The sequence below is a fragment of the Trachurus trachurus genome (genome assembly GCF_905171665.1).
Source record: "Trachurus trachurus genome assembly, chromosome: 20".
Taxonomy (NCBI): domain Eukaryota; kingdom Metazoa; phylum Chordata; class Actinopteri; order Carangiformes; family Carangidae; genus Trachurus; species Trachurus trachurus.
In genome coordinates, this window is record NC_139911.1 from 18,979,251 (window position 1) to 19,001,651 (window position 22,401).

The following is a 22,401-nucleotide window of genomic DNA, read 5'->3' on the forward strand; positions in this document are numbered from 1 at the left end:
TGCTGCTTTGCTTCACTGAATATTCTGGGTTCTGTTTGCTGGTCAACTAAAAGTACAACATTTAATCAGAATTATTCATTACATATTTTGATTATACAGTCACACAAGAGTGAATGAAAAGCCAAATTCAAACCACGAATAGCTATAACATTTGAGAGACCAGGGCCCGGCTTCTCAAAGACAGACTTTGACTGTGGCTTAGACACTGTAATCAGACTTCAGATGGACGTCTAAATTCATCCTTTGCACAAGTTTTGTCTTGACTGTCTTGATTGGGGAACAAGTAATTGGCAGTAAATTAAGACTTTACAAGAAATAGTCGACTGAGGAACCACGTCCATCCACTCGGCTCCACTCACTCCAGCAGCAACTGTTTGTCTTCAGGAGGAATAAAAGCACATAATTTAATTTGGAAAATTCAGCAACACTAACAAAAGAATCTGATTTATAAAATGAATAAATAAATGAAATCACTGTTGTCTCGAAATGTTCCCCTCTTTTGCTTTCAGGCAACAAACTACAACTTGTGAGCTACATTTTTTTTTCTCCAGTTGTTGAGGTGCAACTGGCTTCTCTGAAGTGTCATTGATTGTTGCCATGGTAACAATGTTCTGAGCTAGCCTGGGGGTGGAGTGTCTAATGTCTCTGGCTTAAAACATGTCAATTAATATTAATTGCATAGTCTATCTTTATCCTCCCTGGTGTTTACTGATCAGTAGTCATAGCTGTGGTGTGACCAAAAAGACAAAGCCCCCAAATTCTTCCAGAATAGGAATTAACTGTTAAAAATAAAAGTTGATGGAAGTGATACTAGTGGGCTAATAATCAGCAGCTTAGATATTCAAACCAAACATTAAGAGAAAACCTCCTCCTCACACCTTTCAGAGAGAAGCGGATGCAGCTGCTGAGGATGACGACTGAAGCTGTATCAGTGAACCAGGTAAATGGGCCACTCTGTTCCAAGTGCAGCGATTTACACACCTCATACCGACTTGTTTGTCATTTTGAAACAAACAAACACAAAAAGCACAGCCGAGGTGTGGATGTTCTTTAAAAAAAAAAAGACTGTGCTTTTAAATTGACTGAAATAAACAGTGTGAGCCGGGCTATTAGACCGATTTTTGGGTTTATTATGCTACTTTGCCACCGGCAACATGTCTCCCACATGTTTGTGCGCGCAGTCAGAGTTTCCACTGAAGAGTGCACGTTCAGCTGTGGAGTTTGTTTTTGAAAATGTTCCTATTTTCCTGCAAGAGGAGAGTGTTTAAAGCCACTTCTTTTTTTTTGTGCAAACAGAAAATGGTTCCCCTGGTGCATTGTAACCTCGACTACTCAGGTGTGACCGAGGTATTAATGATAAGAATGCACACTGCAGATAATGGGGTCCTAATGACAGCATGCACACCACATGCAGACACACAATGCTCCTCAGCTATAGAGCCATACAGAGAAAGTCATCGTCATAACACAATGCAGACTCAAGATTATCGACATGCACATCATGGTAGCAAACACAACACGGTGGTGAAATGAACAACTGAAACACACGCAAAAGACACAAACCATCACTTTGCTTCATTGTTCTAAAGACCCAGATTAAAATTCGGCCACAGCCTCTAGTGTATGATTTATCTATGGTGTGTGTGTGATTTGGGTCATCAGTATTGAGGCTGAGTGCTATATATACGCAAGACCTAAGGCTACACAGACTGTTTTGTTCACCATCAGGCTCCAACCCTCAAACAAAACACTCAGAAAACACTCAAGAAGAGGCAGCTCAGAGGCTGTGACATTGTGGCCAGCGAGAGAAACGCCCGAGTCCAAGTGCAGGAGGTGAAATGAAACGAATGAAGGTAAATCAAGTTTCTAAAAACCCTTAGAGCCCGGTCGCCCCAGTTTGCGTCAAATTTTGAGTCATCATTTTAGTCAAATCTGAACTCACAGACGTGATATTCTCGTATTTTTGGATCGGGTGTGACTCACACTTTCCGAGGATGCCATTATCTCCCATGTCCATTGTGAATAGATATCCATAAATCCGCTTAGACATCAGAGACAAAAGACGCTCCTTAATAGTTCAGAACTTGTCTGAGAATAAACACATGATCAAGTTTCCTTCAGCATCAGAGTAATGCGTGTGATATTTGTCGGCACATCCATTGATGGAACTGCTTATTCCACTTTTTATTGGTGCCAATATGCCTCAATGTAAACAAACATATGTGTACATACATAATCTAAAAAACAGGGCTTCGTTTGTAGCCATTAGTCAATTTACTGACACCATACAGTAAAAGGTTCAAATCAACATTTAAAGGTCCCGTGTGTAATGTTTGTCAAGGTTTATTGGCAAATTCTGAATATACTACTAATGAATATATTTGTATAATTGCTATAAAACAAAATCTGTTTGGTTTTCAAAGCCTTATAATTCTTCTTTTATATATACATATAGCAAGGGTCTTGCAGAGAGTGTCGCCATCTTGCGCCGCCGTGTTTGTACGGAATGGAAAATCCAGCCAACCTGAGAGCACGTTTCAAGAGTTTCACGTTCCTAAATAGACAATAGAATTATTAAATAGATAAGTAATAGAATCAGAATGCTAGACGTCACTGTTTTCCCCTTATTTTACATACTGGACCTTTAACGCCAATGCTAAAGGAAGTTTGCTCTGTACATTGCAGGGCCAATAGAGTGTGTGGAGTTCAGGCCGGTGGTGGTTGACCAAGTCCTCCAAACCTCAACAACCATGTGGTCTACGATGTTTTTTTAAACTGTCCGATACGACCCACAGGAACGCCTCCTGAAACACTGCGAGCACCTTGTTTGTCCTGGTTACTATGACAACCGCTGTGGCATGGTTCTGCACAAAAACTAGTTGGTTAGCTTTGGAAAAGCGATCTAGGTTAAAATAAGTTTTGTCAACATTCGACGATGTGAGTTGCCACGGTTACGGAAATAACAATGTGGTCGATAACTTAAACTGCTCCTTTAATCCAAACTGATTTGTTTGGCCTCATCTATTATTGTAATATTTTCACATGTTGGAAATAAAGTCTTCATTCATCATTGATCATTCATATGTCACCACACTTTTCCCTTTGGTCTTGTCATAATTACTGCTAGATGTCGCCTAGCAACAAAACGTGACCACGGGTCATAACAGCCTGCTGCGCAAACAACCTGTGGGCTTGTTCTAGTGCTGAGGCCGGGGCTCAGGCTACAAATCTAAAGTTCTTTTCTACAGAGGTAAATGGAGCGAAATTACACCTGGTGGTGTCCCAATATAGAAAATGAGTCATGCCATTACCGTCCTCCTCCTTCCCCCCCTCCCATTTATCACATGTATACAAGTCATTGTGTGTTGTACAGCTATTGTACAAGGCTATTGTACAAGACTAAGTGCGTATATGACGATTTAAAAGATCACCAGAGGGAAAGGAAGAGAAAGAGTCTACATTTGCCCAACTCCTTCTCTAAATCCTCAACCATCCACCTTTGCTCGCTCTCTTGCTCACACTTCCTGTGCCAATTTTTTACAAGGAGGACAAGATGTTGCAAGTCACACCTCAGCTCCTTCTTCCTCTCTCTGTATGACATGCTCGGTGTCTACTACAGTACACGGGTCAGTGCTGATCAAATCATGCAACACTCCAGCATGTCGCGTCCCAAAATATCACCACATCAATTTTGATCTACTCCCCCCACTGGGCATTGATCCAATCAATACCACTCTGGGACTATCCCTCCTCATATTCGGATGAAAATTTAAAGTCTGCTCATTCACTATATTGGTTAAAAATAGCAAAAAGAGATCTAAACTACTACTGCATTTTGAAACTATCAGCAAAATACCGCACACATAAACTGAAGCCTGTGTGGCCATGTTATTAATTCATAGGTCGGTGCTTTCAAATGTGCATATAAAGAGGAAATAAGGAGCTCAAAGGGAGAATAACAGGGCTGCGAATTTCAGTCATCCTGGAGAGATAAACTCACTTTTTCTCCCTGACAGCTTTAAAAGACGAAGTGTTTGTCTCCTGCACTGTGTCGACTCGGTGTGCGCGCCGAGATCAAAATGGTGTTTGTCACCGCAGAGAAGGAGAAAAGTATATAGATAAAGAGACATCAGGGTATCAGAGGCGGGGATAAAGATGATCCGCGCTGTACCCATGCTGTTCTTTTATACATGGGAAAAAAGGCTAAGAAACGTCTCCCTCAGTCACGAGAAGACGGCGAGCGTTTGAAGAAACTGCTGTTGCTCTTCTCCTCCGTCCCTGAGAGGTCTAAACAACCGGCAATCAGAGGGAAATGAGCGTTGAGTCTGAACATGCTTTATGCTAATTTGTTGCTCTGTTGTAAACCCCTTTAGGAAGGAGTCCTCCTGCGGGTGTTGATACAAGACCAGATTCCAACACATGTGGAAGCCATAACCTTTTCCCACGTTGTTAAGAAATCTCTTAATGAGTTGAGCATATTGTCCAGCACGCATCTTATATGAGACGCAGCTTGTTGTTAGCTCCAGTGGTAGGGGAGACCAGGGTAAGTTGAGCCACTTTTCATATTCTCAGAATGACTACATCAAGACAATTATAGTTTTAACTGAGAAAAAACAGGATCCAAGGCAGCTCTTCGCTGATAGAAAAATATAAAAAGCCTTTATTAAGCAGCTAGTTCAAACAATAAAGGACCAACATGTTACTGCATGTATGCTGCAACAACAGGTGGCCTCAAATACAGTAAGGCCCATTCAGGCATGGGTGGAGCCTGCGCCCCATACTAACAATTATAGTTTTGTTTCTAACTAAAGTTTGTTTTCTCTGTCTTTTTATGGTTTAGTAATTCTTTCATTGGTGTAGTAGCAGCGTTCAGTTACCAGGAGCGTAGTTGTGACCTGTTGTGATCATAGATGGCATGGCATATGTTTTTTATGTAAGTCCCTGCGAAAAGTCCCATGACCAGCCAAACTCCTAAAAAAAAGCGTGATTTATAGTTCATAACATGGTACTTTTGGCATATGGCACCAGGGCCGTTGCTAGGAATCCTGGGCCCCCTGAAAGTATACTAAAGTGGGACCCTGCCCCCTGACTTTTCCACTTTTACGTATCTATTATCATTTCTTATTTAGCCTACTTTGTTTTGATGCTAATGCAGCATTACTATGAGTATCAGTCAGGGTCTTATGCAGAATAATTCAGTCATACAAAGATTAGACTACTGGGGTTTTTGTGGGCCCTACTGGGCGCTGGGCCCCTATAATGATCATCACCTTTCTCCCCTATACAACGGCCCTGTATGGCACTACAGGACCAGTTAAATATAAAACACAATTTTATACAATATACTGTATATAAGTAGGGAGTCCCCGCTCCATCTCTCCATCAGTTTGGGGGTCCTTGGCCTGGAAAACGTTGAAGACCCCTGCTCTACACACCACAGAGAAGCACACATGCATAACAGCAGCGCGCATGGTGAAAGCGAAACTTAATACGGCGCACCGACCCCACCCCCCACCCCCCGCCAACAGGACAGACACCACCTTAACTAACACATTTTCTGGGGGAAACACTGATATGCATATTACAGGATGTAGTCTAGTCTCTACAAATACATATAATGAGTGTGTAAATATAACTGTTTTGATAAAATAGCCTGTCCAATAAAAAGTGGTCACTCCCTCCTCTCCCTCCATTTCCCACCTCCCCCTTTACTTAATATTCCACCTGTCCAGGTTGCAGGTGAACACAAACTGCTAAAAGTAAAACTTGGCCTCACCATAAACAACTTTACCTCTGCAGGAACTTTTTCATTTCATTTCAAACCTTTATTTATTCAGGGAAACCAATTGAGAGCAGGCTGACGCCCTGATTACAAAGATTTTAAAATATATATATATGAAAACGTACTTACTGTAATCATAAAGATGCAGAATCTTGATTTTATAATTAGGACATCTACAGGCAAAATACCCCAGATTTACCAATTTACCCCCAGAGCTACAGTACAGTACCATATTGACTTCATTAGTCCCCACAGCTAAAATGGTGCACTTGCTAGGTTTATTACCTCATAACTCATAGATACCACAATTTATAATTATCTCTTTTGGTCAAAACAAATCTCATGAAACTTATAATCGATAATAATTAACTTTTGAGGGTGAAAAATGTTTTTTTGGACATAAATGTTAAACCACTTCACTCATGTGGTTCTTACCTTCACAGGCTCCATGAAATGACGCCTTCCTCCTAAATATTTGGTCACATCACATGCTCAATTTTTCTTATAGTTTCCTAGCAACAAGGGGTGGCTCAATTGCCCCTATGCTCATCTTCTTACCCCCGTCTCCCCTATAAATCAATAGCAGGAGATGATATTTCACTGCAATAAAAGCTGCAGTGGGACGGTGTATGTAAATCTCACACAGACACTCCTCTCCCCACGTACTGGTTGTGTGTGTAATAAGCTGCATGAAACCATAAAGACACATTAAACAGAGAGTGTGAAGCGGCCGCTCGGCTGCGTCTATCCATACATCCCCTCTCTCTCTCTCTTTCTTTCTCTCACTGTCGCTTTGCCATTTACAGTTGCATCACTGTTGCTGCGTGGGCGATCCGGCGCGCACGCTTGCATAAGTGTGTGTCAGTGCGTGTGCGCTCGTGGGAGTGTGTCTGCGAGTGAGTGTTTGCGCGAGCGGAGTGGGCGTTTCTATGGGTCTATCACACCTCAACTTTCTGTCGAGTGTGCTTGTGGACATGGCTCCGTGCATTTATACTTGTATGTGCGAGGCTGTGTGAGTGAAGTGTATGTGTGTGTGTGTGTGTGTGTGTGTGTGTGTCAGATGGCCCGAGGACAGATGTGGGTGCCTGACATTTGAAGAGCCAATGTCTAAGACCTTTAGTTCTGTATCTGATGTGTGTGTCGTGTGCAGGGGATCGTGTTGAGTCATGAATAAATGAAGTGACGGAGAGAAAGAAGAGTGAGGGCGAGAGACGGAGAAACGCGGTGAGAGGAGAGGTCTGACATTATCCCTTTGGAAAAAAAGAAAAACATATTTCTCATATTTCTAAAAGATGTCAACAAGCAACAGCTGCAGGAGACGTAGACCTACAGGAGAGTTGATGTCTTACAGATCAGAGCTGAAGTTGAACAAATAGAGAATTAAATAAAGATGTGTATGATTTATAACTCTGGTTTCCATATGAAGTATTAAAATATGAGAGATTCAGCTCAATCTATCTATCTATCTATCTATCTATCTATCTATCTATCTATCTATCTATCTATCTGTCTATCTATCTATCTATGCAGGATCTGAATAGACACTTCGTTTTTTATTTATTTTCACTGTCTTGTCTTTGGTATGTAGATTAACACAGTTCCGATTTATATTCATAGTGTTTCTCTCACTGTCTGGCGCTTGTGTTTTTTTTTACTGTTGTGTTTAACTGATAAATGATTATGTGATGTCATCTGGCAACAAAGCAAACTTCCCCCTTGGGGACAGTAAAGAACAACTGACTGACTGATGGACCGACTGATTGATTGTAATTGACGTAGAGAGTCCTCAACTTCTTGCAACAACACAGTAAAATATGAATCAATTATTCTATAACCTTGAACATGAACAACTACTGTATGCACCTGGCTACCACACAAGCAATACAATTCAAGCATTGCAATTCAATAGGCACTCTTTACTGTCTGTTTCCTTTGGTAATTTATCATTTTCAAGCTAGGATAACAGAAACCTATGTTCCTCTTGTTCTGCCTCTACTGTGATAAAAGCAGCCATATTATATTCTTATAAATGAAATAACTGAAGACACCTGAGTGAGTGCGTGGGCTCTCAAATGTATTCTACTTTGTCAGTGGAAGACATTTTGGCGTGTCATTGCATGAAAAGCAGAGGCGTAAATAAGAAAAGAAATGTGTGACATGTGAATCCTGGAGACATTGTTAATGTCATTAGGTGGGTTTCTATCCACCTGCTTTTATGAGCCTTTTCAATTTGTGAATAAAAAAATTAAAAAAAGAATCACAGTGGAGACACCAGAAATAAATGAGAAGAGCAGTGGATAAAACAGTGGACAGAAGTGCACATTTTCAATTTCATAAAATGTGGTTAAAGGTTGGAAACTGACCTATAAATAATAGCCGTGCTTTTCCCTCCATGAAAAATGATTATTCTTCAGACGTAACAGTGAAATACTGAAAAGGGTTTTTTAGCTAAAACTCCAATCTGCAAGTCAACTAAACACTCCAGAGAAGAAAAAAAAAAACTGAGCGAGTTAGAACGTATTACCTGTCCAGCCAGGCGAGCAGGCTCTTGGCGGCGGTGATGAGGTCAACCACGGAGGTCAGCAGATCATTGGGTAGCCGCCGCGAGCTCCTGCTCTCTGATTGGCTGCTGCGACGGCGCCCGGAAATGAAGTTCTGCAGGTTCTTGGCCGAGGCTCCGAGTTTGTGAGCCAGAGTCCTGACGCTCTCCGTCTCCAGACCTGAGTTCTGCACACACACAAACACACACACAGATAAACACACATATAAACACCCGTTAGCTGAGAGTCCGGAGACTGAACCACCATGAATAAAAATGAAGAGTCTTATTTGTCAACATGTTTATCAGGTTTTCCTGAGGACTCGGTGCATATTCATAACTTTATATTAGAGAGAAAGTTATCACACGGACTGCAACACAGTAGAATGTAAATATGTATATTTACTTAAGTACTATACTTATAATAATTATTTATCATATTATAATAATATGATAATTTTAAGATCCTTATAGTGGTACTTGACTGGATTTCAGATTTTTATGTGATAAGTAATTATTCTGCAGATTTAGATTTTACATACAAAGCATATGCAATGCATTCTTACCGATAACAGAGGTTAATAGAAGCCTCTCCTCCAATAGGCACAGCATGATAATGATGCTCATATAGTAATCACGTCGTGTTTTTGCATCGAACAAAACTACCTAATCTCCCTGGAGGGGCTTTTGTATAATGTGAACCTGTGTCATATTGGTATAGTAACTACGTCAGTGTGCAACACTGCATGCATTTATATTTGAGGAGATCATTGACCTTAATTTGTATGCTGGGAGTGGGAAGTGTTGCTGCTTGTCTATATGAACAAAACAACACTCTTTGTGTCTTTGTTTATGAGTTTTTCTTTCTAAGCTTCACTTGTAGGAGTCATGGTGACATATACTATACACTTTTATACGGTATATATGTCAGTATATATCAGATAATCATATATTATACTGTATGTTTATTTATCAGTCTCTCCTGAAGCCAAAAAACTTTTCTTGCAAACTCCATATAATGCATAAAATGCACAGGTTGTCATTTCACAATTGAGTAAATATACCTCAGTAATCAGGTGCATCCTTTCCAGTAATACTGTGTTTGCAAACCCCTATATTTTGCACTTCGAAATAGATTTATAGTTGCAAACTCTGAAAATGAGACGGTTTTTCCTCTTCGATTGTGATTGTGACAATGAGGAGATTCAGAGATTTGATGAAATTTACCTCCTGCAATCTATTACACTGTGCATCCAAGCGGAACAGCATACATTACATCTGCAGCTGTACAAACAGGTAATGGGAGTCCAGCCCTGCGCTCAAACTAAAAAAAACAAACACACACACACACACAAACTCACCAGAGCACAGAGCAAGTCCACAGCCTCCAGGATGAGCTCCTGGTGTCCGATGCGAGAAACTCCCAGTTCCTCCAGTTCGGCGTGGCTAATCCTCAGCAGCCTCTCCCCGCACACACCTCCGCGCTCAAACACACACACATACTGCTGCAAGCAGTCGTCCAGACCTGCAGCAAAAACACATATTAACAAGGTTACTCACTGTAAGTAAACTCACATTTGTTCCAAAATGAGATCACGACTACAAAGGGGGGGAAACAACAGTAACAATGAGATAATAAAAACTGATCAGTGAATAATTCCATGAATAAACATGTTTCAGTGTAATTAAAGTAGTGACATTTCCTGTAGCACCATCACTTCGTTTGTAAGTACCTGCAAAGCTAATGATGTTCCCATCAGCCTCAGCTGCGCCTTGTGTTAAGTGCAAATTAGTGAATCTTAGCTAATTAGCGAATGTTAGCTAATTAGTGCATATTGACAAATTAGAGAATGTTAGCATACTGACACTAAGACAAAAGTGGTAAAGAATGATGGTAAAAATGATAAACATTAGACCTATTTAGCATCACTATCAAGGGCGTAATTTATGGGGGGGTCAGGAGGGTTATAACCCCACCCCAAAAAAATCTGATCCAGCCAATATATATCAATCAATCAACTTTATTTATATAGCACATTTAAAAGAAAACCACAGGGGTAGCCAAAGTGCTATACATTGAAACACAAAAATACATTTAAAAGTTAAGTTAAAAGCATAAAAAACAATAAGAAATACAATAAAGAAACAAACAAGCTCACGACAAGTCATAATTGGTCATGCCCGTATTCCGCTCAGAAAAATAATGAAAAGAGCCACAAGGCCAACAAACCATTTTAAATAGTCGGTTTGTCATTTAAAAGGAGAAAAAACACTGTTGAGTTAGCAAGTGAATTGTTGTTTCAAGTTAGCTGATAACAATGTTTACTAGTGGGTGGAGGTAAAGCTATAGGGGAGGAGGGAAAGAAATGTGGTGGTGTAACTGATCTGAGAACTGATCAGTTTTTCTCTCTGAAGCAAATTTGGTCTTTACATTGTACTAATGACAAGGTGCGATGGCTAACTGTTCTTGTATATCTTGGCAAGTGGTGATATGATAATTTAATAATAAGCATTAATCCTGTCAGAATAAACATGTTAATCAGCACAATAGATTCACAACATAAGAATAATGGTGGTAAATGACTGAAACACCTTTATACTGTATGAATATGGGAACAATGTTTAACTCAAAGTTACGCCCTTGATGACTATATTAGCATCATCATTTCAAGCTCGTCACAATTAGCTGCAAGCATGACTGTGGACTCTTGGACTTGAAAAGTCTGCAAGCTAAAGGAATATTTCAACTCCAACCAGAAATCAGTGTGAGTCAATGATCACAAAGAAATGAGCAAGAAAGAGATGTGCAGCTGCTCCACAATCTAGGAAAATGAAACTGAAAAGCGGATTCTCCCTGGCACACATTTTTTTACGAATGAATAAAAAATAAAAAACAACCCTTAGGGACTAAATTACTGGCAAGTAAGGCCGATCTACGTGTTATTTCAGACACATCTCTCAAGCACATTTAGCAGCATGAGGGGGAAATTACCTCACATTTCTCCTGCTCGTCTGAGAGACTCTTTATACCGTTATCTATCGTGCGGCTTCACTGTTGGTTCAAGGTGCTTATATACCGCCTGCGATCATATCTGTTTTTATGGCAATTACGAGAGCATATATAAAATAGCTAGAAATGATGGGCTGTCGGCGCTGGAGGGGACTCTCATCCTCACAGCACCATCACTCTCCATGACCCCGTCCACGGCTCATACGCTCCTCAACACCGTTCAACCCCCCACACCCCACCGCAATCGATAACTAGACGCATCCCTACTTGAAATTATAGGTTTTCGGGCTTGGTTCCAGAAAGCACTAATCAGCTTTCATTGCCGTACTTTTCACCAGCAGTTTCCCGTCGTCAAAGTCTGTCTATAAGGACGGCGGATTTCTTTCAGTCTGTGCGAGAGAATGTAAGACACATTTTTCCTGCAGCTTGTTCCACTTCATCTCAGATCATACAACAGCTGCTGTGCAATATTTTTTTCTTTTTTCTTTTTTGCCGTTTTGTAGATTTCAACCAAAAGCAGCTGCAAAACCACGGGAACATAAGGTAGAAGTATGAAATAGGGTTCATTTTAAGCCACACACGGGGGGGCCACAGATAATATTTTAACTTTTTTTTTTTTCTTCTTTTAAGGCAGAAAACATTTTGTTTGACTTTGGGACCAGTTTCCCCATGCAATGAGATTAAATTGAAACAGAAAACAAAGTCAAAAAATCCATGGTTCCTCTTCCCCACAGTGCTGAAGGGACTGATAAAGATGATTTACAATATTCATATACTGAATTGTGGCCAGAAAGCTTTACAACTTCAAAATCTACCAAAGCCAGTTAGTTTAATTAAATAACTGCAAATTGTGCCATTTATATTTTACATTTTCTGCCGATTCAGATGACAGGTAAGGTAATACAGGTGGAGGTTTTCTACAACACATTCCTTGATACTCTGGAAGTTGTTCATGTCTGTGCTGTATGAAATCAATGTGCAGACTTCCAAGACTTCCTTTACATAAATAATCCATAGAGAACAGTCAGTCCTGTTGAAGTTACACAATAGTTGCCTGGTTGTATAAAGTGAACTTGTGTAATATTGGTATAGTAACTACGTCAGTGTGCAACACTGCATGCATTTTTACATTTGAGGAGATCATTGACCTTAGTTTGTTTGCTGGAAGTGGGAAGTGTTGCTTCTTGTCTATGAACAAAACAAAAAACAAACTCTGGTGTCTGGGTTTTTGAGTTTTTCTTTCTAAGCTTCACTTGTAGGAGTCATGCAGACATATACTATACACTTTTATGCAGTAGGCCTATATGTCAGTATATATCAGATAATCATAAATTATTTATCTTTTGAATAAGGCAGAAAACATTTTGTTTGGCTTTGGGACCCATTTCCCCATGCCATGAGATTAAATGGAAACAGAAAACAAAGACAAAGAGTCCTGGTTCCTCTTCCCCACAGTGCTGAAGGGACTGATAAAGATGATTTACAATATTTATTCTACTGTATTGTGGCCAGAAAGCTTTACAACTTCAAAATCTACCAAAGCCAGTGGGTTTGCAAGTTTTAATTAAATAACTGCAAATCATGGCATTTATATTTTATATTTCTGCTGATTCAGATGACAGGTAATGCAGGTGGAAGTTTTCTACAACATATTTCTTGATACACTGGAGGTCATTCGTTTCTGTGCTGTATGAAATCAATGTGCAGACTTTCAAGGCTACCTTTAAACAAATGATCCATGATAGAGAACAGTCAGTCTTGTTGAAGTTAGATAATCGTTGCCTGGTGATGTCGTTAAGGACACTGATTTGAAAAGTCTGTCAAGGCTTTGCTTTGCTGGAAACAACCTAGGATGTAGCCTATAAACTTGTTACATAATGAAAGCCTGCAATTATTATATCTGTATGGGTGATGCTTGTATTGCCAAACAAGGACTGTCAGACAACTTTTTTAAAGTCTCACTTTAAAGGGATATGGCAACTTTTTTTTTTCATGTATTGCCTAACTCCCGAGTCCATGACAAGCAGATAGACACCATCCTTTCGACTGTGCGTGCAGTAACAAGGGAGATACGGACAGAGCTGGCGAACCACTAATTAACTTAGCTCAAACACTGGAAGTACATAGGTAGCGTTAGCCTGCCTCCTACCCGGGACGAAGTCAGCAGTCAGAAGCTGATTTCATTTTAGCTCTAAACTCTGTGAATATATCACTTTATTGATATTTCAAACATTTTTAGGCGAGAAAGTAGCCGTTTAGATCAGCAGTGTGTCGTTAATTTGTCTAAATACCAGCTGTTTACAATTTTGTTCGGACGAATTTGGCGCTACTCAAGCTAGCCGTTGTGACCAACGCACATCCGGTTACTTTCACAAAATAAAACACCAGTTGCCCTTTACATACAGAAAACCATGACGATAGAATTTGTGCTTTTACTTTGAAATAGGAAGCTAACCTACCCTCGATGTAGCTAGCTTGAACCAAAATAAACCGTCTTTGCTTGAACCCTCTGTTTTGACCGATCTCGTCCTGTTACCAGCATTTGACCGCTCAAGATGCCTTACCGGAGAGTTTTGTCAGCTCTGAGACGAAGATCAGCTCGCCGGTTTCCGTAGAGTTGCTGAAGAGTGTCTCTTATGACTTTAGGTGGAGGCAGGCTAACACTACCTATGCACTTCCAGCGTTTGAGCTAAGCTAATTAGCGGTGCGCCAGCTCTGCCCGTATCTCCCTTGTTACTGCACACACAGTCGAAAGGATGGTGTCTATCTGCTTGTCATGGACTCGGGAGTGAGGCAAGACACGAAAAAAAAAATGTTGGCGTATCCCTTAAACAGGGCTTAAAGTATTCCGGCCCCGTGCCGGATCTCCGGCGTTTGAAAATTTCAGAAAAAAAAAAAAAAACACACACACACACACAATATTTGGCTGCACACAGAGAAGTTCATGGCTGGAGAAGATGGAGGACAAAGACAAAGCTAAATGTGTCGTATGCAAGACAACCCTGGCCTGCCTGCGCGTACTGTATGAGCCTGGTGACGTGAGTCAGTCACTCGCTGGAGGCAGTGATAACGCCAGGTAGCGTCGGGTGTCATTGCCGCTGTTGACGTCGGTACAAACGAACCTGGTGGTACGAGCGGACGTAACGGCGCGCATTCGATTTCGTTTTTTTTTTTTTTTTCTCCGTGCATGTCCGCAGCGCAACGCTGCACGCGCTTTTTTTTTACTTTAAGCCCTGCTTTAACCCACATCAACACATGTCAGCTTTGGTTTGGTTCGGGAAAGACTCATGGAAACTAATTCTATGGCTAGTAGGAAATTACAACTATAAAGCTAAAATTGCAACTAAAAACACATTTTATGACAGAAAGTCAGTTTTCCATTAACATAATGAGGAAAATGGTGTTAATGTATCTGACAGACTTTATTAAACTTCTTTATGATTGTGTTAAGGCAAGCACAGCACTTGGTTAATGTGGTCAGGTTTAATACAGAAGAAGCTCACAGCGACTTCACACACCCAAACCATGTTTCCCTAACCTCAATCAAAGTGCGTTTGTCGCCTTAACCTCGACACAGATGGCACTGTGGATTCAAACCTTCTGTACCAATTACTTCCTGGCAACTCTGCCATTCACAAAAGTAACATTGTCTCTCTTTAAAACATTCTCCCCCTTGTGTTTGACATTTGTCAGCAGAATTGAAAAGAGAATTTAGTGACATATAAGGAGACAGGGGTGTCAGATGAAGAACACACTGCGTTGGCACTAGAGATTTTCCAATATGAGCGTAATTCCTGCGGCAGCCTGGTTCCATCCTCTAATCTCTCTACAAGAACTTTATGTCTTTGTAGTCTCGACACAATGAACTGCACACAGCACACTTTCACACCGTCTTCAAACAAAGCCATGGTGTTGCACTGTAAAGTAATGAAAGTAAGTTCTTCAAACGCTACCCACCTTCACACTTCGGGGCCAAATTGCCAGATTATCAGTTTCTGAGAGTTACAAAAAATTGTAGAGTGCAAACCGACGTCCCTGATTCCACAGAAAGAGCTTTGCAGATGCTGTTTGAGGATCAACAAGCTCTTTGTTCAAAGCCTTTTCTCATGACCTCATGTTCACTGCGATGGCTTACAGAGTCAATGCTATAGTGCTGCAAAGTTTTCATTCCAATGGATGCCTGAGACTCAAGCAGCAATGATTATTGTATCAACAGAAAATTAATCAGCAACTATTATAGCCTCATAATTGAATCATAATTTTCTTCAAGCACAAATGCCAACCTGGCTCCAGCTTTATCTTGCAGTGTTTCTTTGTTGTATATAAGAATTAATATAAGTTTTGAGCTGTTAATCAGATAAAACAGGTCAATTGAAGGCTTCAGTGTTGCGATCTCTTAGCCAATTAACTGAGGAAGGTTAATTGATGGTGAAAATAACTGTCAGTTGAGACTCCAGCTGATGAAAGGGACTCAAATGTATCCGAATTTGTGTCACACACTCTATTATGGGTAGTTCTGATGTAAAAAATCTTCGGTTTTTAATTGATTTTACAGCGTAGAACATCTAAAAAAACGCACGTGTTCTTACATCCCGGACGAAAAAACCACTTGTGCATCACGACTTGTTGCCTGCCTTTGTGCACCTGTGACCAAGGCTGCAGCAGAGAAAGGGGCATTGTATGAAGTTTTATTGTAATTCTAGGAACAACGTGGCCTCGGATCAGCGCTATTTACTGCTCTGTGTCCAGCCAACAGTCTGGAAAAGAACCCAAAACAAACTGTGACATCTGACACACAAGCCGGGGAGACTGGAACAAAAGCTAGGTAATGGACGGGCAATCAGGCAGCCGTCCAGGTAAGACTCTATATACTCTCTGCTGGATTGTGTAACGTCTGTGTTGTGAGTCTAGGTGGGACGATCTCTGTGTGAGTGGGTGGGTGCCGAGCATTGTTGGTGTTGTGCATGCCTTGTGTTTGTGTGTGTGTGTGTGTGTGTGTTCGTCTGGCTGGAGCGGGTTTGCTGAGTCAAAGGAAAGCAGATCAAGACGGAGCTGCTCAGCTGCAGCCCCTGGCTCCCAAAACAATGAATGTATCCAGCTTCTAACCTCTTAACAAACAGCCAACTGGCAAACACACACACACACACACACACACACACACACACACACACACACCTCTGAGGAATGAGCATTGATTTCCCCCGCTTCAAGTCCCCGCTTTATAATACACTCATCTATCATAACCACGCTAACAAAGATGGGGGAGAAAAAAAAAAAGCAGGATGAGAAGAAGAGAGCCGAGGAAGAGAAGGAAAGAAAGAGGTGAAAAGGAAAAGAGGAAAAAAAAGGGGGAGAAAAAAAAAATCAGAAGCCAGCTGCTAAATTGCATGCAAACTATTTCACACACACTCACACACACAAATTCCATCTCTCATCAGCATCAAGCAAACAGCATTTGTCGGCCCTCTGCGCCCTCTTCCCCCCATCTGAGGTCTAAATGAAGCATGCAGTTTCAAAATGCCCTATCGAGTTAGGGGGAAGAGAAAAAAAAAGAAGAAGCTGAAGCCTGAAATCACATCATTGTATCCTTTAAAACATAGACTGACGAAGCTTTTATGGTCTTAAAATGAAATGAAATGCAAGCAATCAGTTTGGAAGATTAGGCATCGTCGTTTCACCGTTATCTCGCTCGGCAAATTGATTCCACTGACGCACACATACACACAACACACACACCCCAACCCGCCCACCCAGACACTCGGAGTCGATGCGATAAACTCGACTCACAGCTTCCACTGGTAAAGCATGAAGGACTTGATAAGAATGAAGAATCAAAGCGTTCAGATGTGATTTATTTGGCCGATGTGCAGCTTTAACGTTCGGTGAAGGTCACCTGAGGTGCGCTCAAGGTTTTTGGAGACGCAATGGAAAAGGAATTTTTGAGCCACTCCATTTTCTGCTACTTTGCATTTATATTCCACATTTCAGAGTGAAATACTTGACTTTTTAAACTGCACTTACTTTACAGCCATATTCCCTTGTTACTATGCAGATTTTTCATGGAAAACACAAAACTATTCTCATTTCTATATCCTTCAGGATCCAGCAAGAGGTAGAAGGTAATTAGTCTTATCTCTTTAGAACTAGACGTAGGAAGAGACAGCTGATCCAGGACCGTCTAAAATTGAGATACTCACCGACCAAAACCATTAACCAGACTAAGTTTTTTCTTTTTCTTTTTGAATAAAGCTTATTGTGTCATGATTAATCAGCACCTGGATCCCTGGCTTAGAACAAAGCATCTTTTATCTTCAATGTGGAGGGCTTTGATGGCTGCAGCTCTTCAAGAGCACCTGATGCTGCTGATGACAAGGGCCTTTTGTTGGGTGAATATCGTTAATTGTTGCTATAAGGACCTGACATATGAAAGTTTTTTCACATTATAGATACAAGATGAAACACTGTTATCAAGATTGTTTTGTTTTGAATCATATAACATGGTAACTAGTCCTTAGTCAGGTTTCCATCCAAATGTATCGAATTCTCTGAGCGAATTTTGTGAAAATGTGCAAAAAGAAAATCCGAATTTATGCCCGTTTCCATTTGCTATGCAAGCAACTCCGAAAAACATCGAAGCCAACTTCTAAACAGCCGTCATTTGGATAAACTAACCGCACACTGGGGATTTAAACAGTTACTTTCTCGCATGATAAAATATTAAAACTGCGCTACAGCGGGAAATAAAACAGTTTTTCACCTGTTTTACAGCTGTATATGCCGCTGCATTCTGGGAAACTTGTATACTGCCAAACCTGTTTCCATAGCAAAAAGTCGCATTTTCCTTTTATCGATATGCTGACAAATCCACCCCCTCCAAGCGTAAAAACTTTTTTTGTTAATTTTCTGCCTTTTCTTTCAAATTTCTGGCGTTTTTTTTTTCCCGCAAATTTTGAAAATGCAAATAAGAATAGGTGGATGGAAACCCCACTATTGTCAGGTGTGTTGCAGGGTTTTTATTTTATTTTTAGATAAACTCCAGTTGTTTTCCCCTTCCTCTGCTATAGGCTCTAGTTTCATTCTTCACACACCATCTAATCTTCTCATCTGACTCTCAGCAAGAAAGCAAAGCATATTGTTATTCTGCATGAATTCTGTGTACTTTGATGGTCATACTGCAATACTTGTATATAATTTATATTCTGAATGCAGGGCCTGTGCGACATAATACATGCCCAAAATTATTTGGGTAGCTCTATACTTTTGGTTTAGGTCTGTTTGTCATGGCTCAGGCTAAACATGTCCCTTAGTTCCAATTAAGAGCAAAGCGCAGAGTTTGACAATGTTGTGCTTCCAACTCTGTGGCAACAGTCTGGGGACCTGACAATGCTCTTGTTGTGCACAAAGTAAGGTCCACAAAGTTAAAGTAGTCCCAATTGGGTACAGACCAACTTCACTGGCACACACACACAGCCATATTCTAAACCACTGTACACATTTGGGATCAAGCATGAGGGTCACCAGGTCCTAAACTCTTGTAGAGAGCCTTCCCAGAGGAGCAGAGGTTGTTAAAGCAGAGGATTAATGTCCATAGTTTATAATAAAATTGAAAAGCTTTTGACTAGGCAGTGTATTTCTACATTGTGCTACAGTATTATTGCTTAGTAAGGCGTCTGACAGCAGGGCCTGCGTTTTAATGAGTGTTAATAGCAGCTGATTTCTAATAGATGTGAAGCCGTTTTAAACAATGTTGGCTCTCACAGGCAAAGTGTTGCATGCTGAGAGGCAGAGGGGGGCAGACAGAGGCAGTAACGGGAGAGATACACTGCCTAGCAAAAGTTCAGTGATAATCAGCATCACTTATCACTGGCAGAGAGGGAGAGCGTGAAAGCCCTGAATACTGATGAGTCAAATTGAAAGTGACGTCAGACATACACACACACACACCCACGCAGACTGAAACAGAAACTGAAACAGCAATAGGGCCTGCTGTAGAGTGACTCTTCTACTGCAGTGCTCCTCAATTTCTTTTAACAAATGTCACTCATTTCTCTATTATTGTAAATTCAAAGTTATCATATATTCAACCTTTAATTCATTATGTGAAACCAAATTAGCTGTTAGACCATAACTGCTTTTTTTTGCTCACTACTATTTATTGATTTATTTCTTCTCTTGGTGTTATTTTATGAATTTTTCTTGCCTAATTATTATAACTTTTACTGTTACTTTTAAAAACCCAATGCATTTTGCTAACAGTTAGCATGTTAAGCAAACTATGTTTTCATCTTCTCCTGGATGTTACACACATTCATCACGGAATTTAACCAGCCAATTTATAATCTACTTGAATAGGCCTAACGTTATCTCATTTCAACTAGCTTAAATATTAATGTGGTTAGGTTTTCACCTTATCAATTAGCCTATTTTTTGCTAACTTGTGTGTGCTATTGCTACATTAGCGTCCTTTACTCACCAACTCTCCTCGTCTCCAGCAGCAGAAAGCAACAATCACCTACACAGTATTAGCATGCTAGCTAAGTTAGCCTGGACCCATTTCATTGCCTGAGTCTGCGGCTCACGCGCGTGCATTAAAAAAAAAAAAAAAAAAAAGACACTCGTCTGTCGTCTGGAGTGCTGTAAATTAATGTAAGTAGCTACCAAGCTATTTAATACACTTTATTACTTAGCTTACTAACTTTCAGAGTTGCAGAATTATTGTGTCAGGTGTGTAGGGTTACAGCTCATCGTGTATGCCTCCGCTCCTACCTTTTGTTTTTTGCTAGAAACACCTGGCCCTTGCCCGCTCGCCCCTCTCTGGCGTCTTCATGTTGATTTTATGCTGCTTCCTCTGACTTAACGTCACTCTTGACTGTTTCTTACCACGTCGCGTCTCTGTCATGGATCTATAAGGTATCTGTCCGTTTGGTTTTTCTTATTAGCATGTCACTCTGGTTAGCGGAGCTACTGTGGTCAAGTTGTAAACAAAGCCGCAAAGCTGCGTTGCCAGGTTTGACAGTTGCCCCCTTTCGGGAACAAGATTATTTGAAGTGAATGAGAAGTTTGTGTATTTATGAAGCACATTAAAAAATGTTTTAGAATTTAATTTTAATAGTATTTGAGTGGTGGTTTAGTCAGGCGTTTGCCTTTTTAATACTGAGAACATTGGTGACCTCCAAATCAAACAGTGTGAGCTTATTTTTCTTAAAATAGTCTAATAGGACCTATGTTTCTCACTTCTGAATTAAATTGTAAAGATAAGAGTCACCCTAGCTCAGGAGACCTATCTTATCCATGAATTCCAATATTGGGACCAGTAGCCTACAGGATGTGAATCTGTCTAGACTAGAGCATGTAGGCTACGTAACACATCTGCCATTGTCTTTGCTGTGGTGTTTGGTTCTGGTTCAGCATTGTGTGGATCAGTGTTTGAGCAGAAATGAGGGTTTGCCGGGTGTGTGTGTGTGGGTCTGACTTGCTGGCAGTTTAGATCTAGAATATTTTGTTGGTGACTGCAAAAGTTGTTTGTGTGGTAGAAAAAGCAAGATACTGTAACTTCTGTTAACTCAAGCACGCGCTGTAGGTTCCCTTTACACCCTGGAGAAAATGTTGACCCCCCCCCCCCATTGTCATTGTACAGTAGCCTATATTTCACACTCTGCCTACAACCATCATGTGCTGCAAATGTTAGACTCCTTTTTTTCTGAACTGATATCAATGTAGATGCTGTACTGTTTGTAGGGCTGCAGCCGATATCCGAGTAGGCCTACTCAAGTACTCGCTCGGCTTATCGACCGGCATAAACCAAAACCACCCATCTTGATCGGAAAAAGAAATTTCTTTAAGTTCTTTCTTTCCTTTTGGATTAAAATTTTCCAATCAGTGTGTTTACATGACACAATTTTATTCGGATCTGCATTTATTCTTATTTTATTCTGATTGTTTGTCATTCAGTTTGTCCTGGGAAATAGGGCTAGTGCTGCTCAGAAGGTGTGTTCTGGCGTTTTTAGCAAAAGATCGACACCGCAACCCACTTCCAGCAAGACACCATGTTCAGCAGATGAGAAAACAGCCCCTTTAAACAATTTAGATTTTACATTTAGCTAACACTTCCAATCTAATAGTTTTTAATGGTTTCAATCATTCATCTATTAAGTTTAGCTAATTTCTTCTTCTCTGTTGGTTTTCACACATTCTCTACAATTACTCAATATGTTTTTTATTCTTTTTTTGTTCTAGCTCAAATTGTATTTTCTGCTTCATTAATTATTATAGAACCAGTTACCATCTGTGACAGATGGTACAATGGTACATAAATGCTAAAATGAACCCATTTCAATAAAATCTAGGTTTTGCTATAAATTGACAATCACAAGCTCAGTGTAAATGTCTGTGTGGGTTTGTTGTATAATGGTGTCTAATCTGTACGATCACGCACTCATATCTCTGTACAGTATACGTGCACATGCATGAGTGTGTTTGTGAGAGGGTTCATGTGTGTGCATGTGTTTTTGACTGGTACAGAAAAAGTGTGATTCATAGCTGACTCACGTATTTAACTCCTACAGAGGCACACTTTTCACAACAGCAGGCGAGCCAAACTCCCACAAACACCCTCTTTCTCTCTGACACACACACACATACACGTCTAATAAAACTAGATTTTGCGGTGACTTCTGGGATGTTCGAGAGTCCTATAAAAGATCTGGCCCTCCCTGTCGGGTTATGTGTCATCTGTTCCAAGCACTCTGAACCTTCGGTAACAATAAAAGTTAGACGAGCGTTCACTGTGTCCCTGGGATTTGTAAATGCAGGATCTTAGGAGCCTGATAGATATTCAAAGTGACTTTATGACCAGAAGGTTGCCAGTTTGAATCCCAGTGTCATCTGGGAAGATTTTCCATCAGGGAAATAAAGCAAACCTATCACTTTTTGGAGTGTAATTTCCTGAGAGTAAAAATTGGAATTTAGTGTACTGTATTCAGCCTTTTTACCTGATTTAATACCATGTGAGATATCTCAGTTTCAAAACTACATGTGTTTCCTTTCTCTCCCTACCACATTATTTCGAGC

At 40.5% G+C, this 22,401-nt stretch overlaps 1 protein-coding gene across 1 annotated transcript in view; it reads right to left on the reverse strand.

Moving 5' to 3' along the window:
• cnksr2a (connector enhancer of kinase suppressor of Ras 2a) overlaps positions 1-22,401 on the reverse strand; it is a gene marked incomplete at both ends in the record, with an annotated part of 63,461 nt that overhangs the window by 34,969 nt on the left and 6,091 nt on the right. Inside the window, 2 exons of the mRNA XM_083994975.1 lie at positions 8,307-8,509; positions 9,683-9,846. Of these exons, the coding sequence (XP_083851101.1) occupies positions 8,307-8,509; positions 9,683-9,846 (367 nt within the window). The remainder of the gene's footprint in view (positions 1-8,306; positions 8,510-9,682; positions 9,847-22,401) is intronic.